The sequence below is a fragment of the Microtus pennsylvanicus genome, chromosome 17, assembly GCF_037038515.1.
Source record: "Microtus pennsylvanicus isolate mMicPen1 chromosome 17, mMicPen1.hap1, whole genome shotgun sequence".
In the NCBI taxonomy this organism is placed as follows: domain Eukaryota; kingdom Metazoa; phylum Chordata; class Mammalia; order Rodentia; family Cricetidae; genus Microtus; species Microtus pennsylvanicus.
This window is the reverse complement of record NC_134595.1, coordinates 27,911,923-27,916,249: the sequence shown is the minus strand read 5'-3', so window position 1 is coordinate 27,916,249 and position 4,327 is coordinate 27,911,923. Positions and strand designations below refer to the sequence as shown.

Genomic DNA, 4,327 nt, shown 5'->3' with positions numbered 1-4,327 from the left:
AGATGTGAGCGCTGATGTCTTATCAGGGTGGATGTCAAGTGTGGGGCTAGTGATACTGTGATCCAGCTGTAAGAAGATGCCAACCAAAGCCACGGGTGTGCAATCATCTGGGGGACACATGGCCAGCAGCTGGGGGAAACTATGGGGTCACTGCAGTCTGGAAGATGCGCTTTCCCTTAGAGCAGATAGCTGTGACTAACTACTGGCCTGGATTTTGAGTTCCTTTAAGCAGGAATTGTATGTGATGTTCAAGGAGCTGAGTTCTTTAAGCAGATGGGAGCAGCAGGGGAAGGGCTAGGTGAGGGGCCAAACTGTACTGCTTTGATGGCTGTTCTAATGAGGGCAATGGTCCTTCTGAGCTGACTCTGCCTTATTTCTGATGGTTCTCTGAGGACCAGAGCTTCCTGTCAATCAGCCAGGAGAGGATGCAATGAGGAAGAGATTAGCCAGAGCCAATGCTGTGTCTCTGGATCCCAGGGGTGGGGGTGGAGTTCCAGCCATCACAGAGGACAGCGTCTTCCTAATTGGACACTGGAGGCCAAGAATCCCAGCCCTGCCAGATGCAAAGAATCCTCCCAAGCAGAGTGAATCCTGCACACACTGCCCATCTGAGAGGGACCTGAGGGGAACGAAGGCAAAAGAGGCAGGGGCCCTCCGTCTTCACTGGAACCAGAGTCTGAGACAGCAAGAGCAGGCATACCAGATCCTCACAGGGACCCAGGGACCCACTTAGGTCCACACTCAGCTCACTCCACCGCCAAGAAAATCATAAAGAACTTTAAGAAGAGACGCAGTGACTGATGCCCATCTTCAGTGAAGACCACGCTTGTCAGCCCAAGGGCCCTGGGAGACAGATGCTGGCTGTGCAATCTTGCTGTGGACTGGATTCTCACCTAGAAATGGTAAGTGTCTCACCTGTCAGGACTGCAAATGTAGGAAACTCCATAGCTACAAGGCAGGAGGGTCAGCATTCAGCAGGAAGAGATAGCTTGCCGCCACAGCAGAAACTCTCCTGTCCTGAACAGCCGTGGTGTAGCCCAGTTCAGAGCTGGTAGTTCTGGAACCACCACCATAGGCTTAGTTTCTTTTTTGTTTGTTTGTTTGTTTTTCGAGACAGGGTTTCTCTGTGGTTTTGGAGCCTGTCCTGGAACTAGCTCTTGTAGACCAGGCTGGTCTCGAACTCACAGAGATCCGCCTTCCTCTGCCTCCCGGGTGCTGGGATTAAAGGCGTGCCCCACCACCGCCCAGCAAAGCTTAGTTTATTATACAAAAGCTCCGCCTCTGTAGTCAGGTGGAAAAAAGCTCTGTGCCCAGCCAGTTCACAAGAGGTTGTGATGGTGCTGGCTCAGGAGGGGCAGGGTTGAGGGGAGCACAGGCTGTCCCTTCACGTCACAGTCAACCAGTTGTTCTTTCCACTGATTCTGTGGGCACCCTGCACGCTTGGCAAACAGAGATCAGACTTGTCTTTGCTCCATAAGGAAGAGGAGGTCCAGATGTGGCATGGGCATTTCCATCACATTTACCACAGAGAAAGCCCATGTGGTCAGTACCAAGATACTTGGTGGGTGTGTCGAAGAGTAAGCACAAAGCCCATGTACACATTTAAGCTTGCACTGGGAAAGTTGACTAATGGTAGGCTCAAAGAGGGCACTCTAAGATCCATGTCCCCACTGTATGTGGTACATGGAGGATGGCAGTGGTAGGTTTTGTAAAAACTGAACCCACTCCATTTCTTGAGGCTCAAGAGTGATAGAAATTAGATACTCACCTACCCTTAACTAGCCAAGCTCCTAGCACCAGCACCCTTCTGCATCAATATCGGGGACTTTCAAAGTAGTAACCCACAGTCAGTGCCAAACAGGATGCTCAAGTCCTACTGTGGTAGTTCCTTGGATGATAAGAAAGTAACTATGGGTGGGTATAAGGCACTAGGCGGGGACCAGTCTTGTCTGATTTTCAACTTAGAAAGAGAAACATATTTTAAACCCTAAAGCTGAAGGGAAACAGTAGCAGGGATGGCAGGAGGATCAGGCTGGAAGCCATGAACAGGTCCCAAATATGCATGAGCCCCAGTCCCGCTGTTTCTCAGAACATGGGCCAACACTGCCCACTGACCACGTATTGGCTGATTGGCAGGAACCCTTTACAACCTCAAGCAAGCAGAGGCTCTGCAGGGTGATTGCAGCTGTGAACCAGGCTTGGAGTCAGAGCTGTCTAGGTGAGGTCAACGCCCTGCAGGGGACACAGGCACTGTCTCAGGGTGAGAGCCATTTTCCTACTCCGAGTAGTGCCTGGAGATGACAAGATCACCCAACCCAGTTCTGGAAGGTCATCAGATCGTCATGTGCATTTTATGGTCCATGAGTGAGACGGAGGATTAAACTGGGGTTCAGGGGTGGCTCATCAAATGGTGCTACTCAGGAATATCACTGGGGGTGGAGAGCACACAACCCAGAGGCAGTGTTATGGATGCTGAAGGCTGTCTGTACCTGAGAATCACCCAGCTCCAGAAGCCTCTTTCCCGCCTCAGATCCATAGTTCAGCTTCCTGCCCAGAACTGAACCATGAGGTTCAGCACATCCTCATGAATTTAAAAGTCAGAGAAAATGTCCCTTTTCAGGTCATCCTAGCTCAACCGGAAGGAGATCAAAGCAGTTAGTGAACTGTTTCACGGCGGGCAGCATGGCACCAACAGGCTCCTGAAGCCTGTGGAACACCCGACGGCACCGTTGAGATCTGCTCCCTCTCTCTTCCTTCATCTGCCTCTGCCTCTGTCCCCACCCATGGCCACAGCAGTCCACAGAAATGGGAGTCTCTCGGCAGTGTCCTTCCAGGGGTTCGTGCTGGTGGGATTTGGGGGAGGTGCAGAGACCCAGGCCCTGCTCTTTGCTCTTTTCTTGGCCCTGTACATGCTGACTGTCCTGGGCAACCTCACCATGATCGTGGTCATCACCCTGGATGCCCGCCTGCACTCCCCCATGTACTTCTTCCTCAAGAACCTGTCCTTTGTCGACCTCTGCTACTCCTCTGTCATTGCCCCCAAAGCCATGACCATCTTCCTTTCCTCCTCGAAGGTCATCAGCTTTGAGGGATGTGCCACTCAGTTCTTCTTTTTCTCCTTGTTGGCTACCACTGAGGCTTTCCTCTTAGCTGTGATGGCCTATGACCGTTTCATGGCCATCTGCAGTCCCCTGAGGTACCCTGTGACCATGTGCCCTATGACCTGTGCCCGTCTGGTTCTGGGCACCTACTGTGGAGGCTGCCTGAACTCCATTGTGCAGACCAGCCTCACGTTCCAGCTGCCCTTCTGCAGCTCCAACCATATTGACCACTTCTACTGTGACGTTCCCCCACTGCTCCAGCTGGCCTGCGGCAGCACAGCTCTCAATGAGCTCCTGCTCTTCGGCCTCTGTGGGTTCATCATTGTGAGCACTACCTTAGCTGTGCTGGTTTCCTATGGCTACATCACCGTGACCATCCTCAGGATGCACTCAGGATCTGGGAGGCACAAGGTCTTCTCCACCTGTGGCTCTCATATGATGGCCGTGTCCTTGTTTTATGGAACTGTGTTTGTCATGTATGCACAACCAGGAGCAGTGGCATCCATGGCACAGGGCAAGGTGATCTCTGTCATCTACACCCTGGTCATCCCCATGCTCAACCCCCTCATCTACAGTCTGCGCAACAAGGATGTGAAGGACGCCCTGCAGAGGCTGGGACAGCGATACCATCTCGTGAAGAAAGGAGGCAAGTAGGGATCATGTCAGCATAATAGAAGGAAACTACTCTCCTTGGAAGACACTAGGTGTCTTTATTTTATTTTTTCTTTATTATCGTATTTCTCTTCTTTTCTGAGTTATCATATCCCTGCTTTATTCCTTTCTTCTATCCTTTAATAGGTTTACCCATTCATCCATGAACATAACCATCTGTCCACTCTGTATCCCGTCTTACATGAGTGCATATTATTTTACAAGCATTTAAAAATGTGAATGAGGCATTTATTGACATAATAAAACAAATGATCCTTAGTTGGAAGCAGCCTGAATCACTTTCACTTTGGTTTGACAAAAGGCAGAGTTAAGACAAGAGTCCTTGAGGCAACCATGAGGACCATTGTCAACACCTCCCAGTAAAATGCATCACCACAGATTTCTCTGTGGCCCTTTCCTTTTCATTAGATTAGCTGAATCTAATGCCGGTGTGGTAGGATGTTCCCTCTAAGCATCTAAGACCTCGGCCCTGAGAAGCTGTGTGTTGATCCATCACTACGATGATCTAGTACACAGACGAGCTAAAGAGATAGCATATTTCCTCTACTGTTTGA

The 4,327-nt window shown here is 50.6% G+C and overlaps 1 protein-coding gene across 1 annotated transcript; it reads left to right on the top strand.

Annotated features, from left to right (window-relative positions):
• Positions 1-2,783: 2,783 nt before the first annotated feature.
• Positions 2,784-3,755, top strand: LOC142836886 (olfactory receptor 9S13-like). The gene has a single exon (XM_075951542.1). It carries the CDS (start codon positions 2,784-2,786, stop codon positions 3,753-3,755), a length of 972 nt encoding a protein of 323 aa, XP_075807657.1.
• Positions 3,756-4,327: the final 572 nt, after the last annotated feature.

Bases quoted from the DNA above. Each gene is read 5' to 3' on its own strand.
- LOC142836886 (XM_075951542.1), top strand. From the start codon at position 2,784: ATGGCCACAGCAGTCCACAGAAATGGGAGTCTCTCGGCAGTGTCCTTC.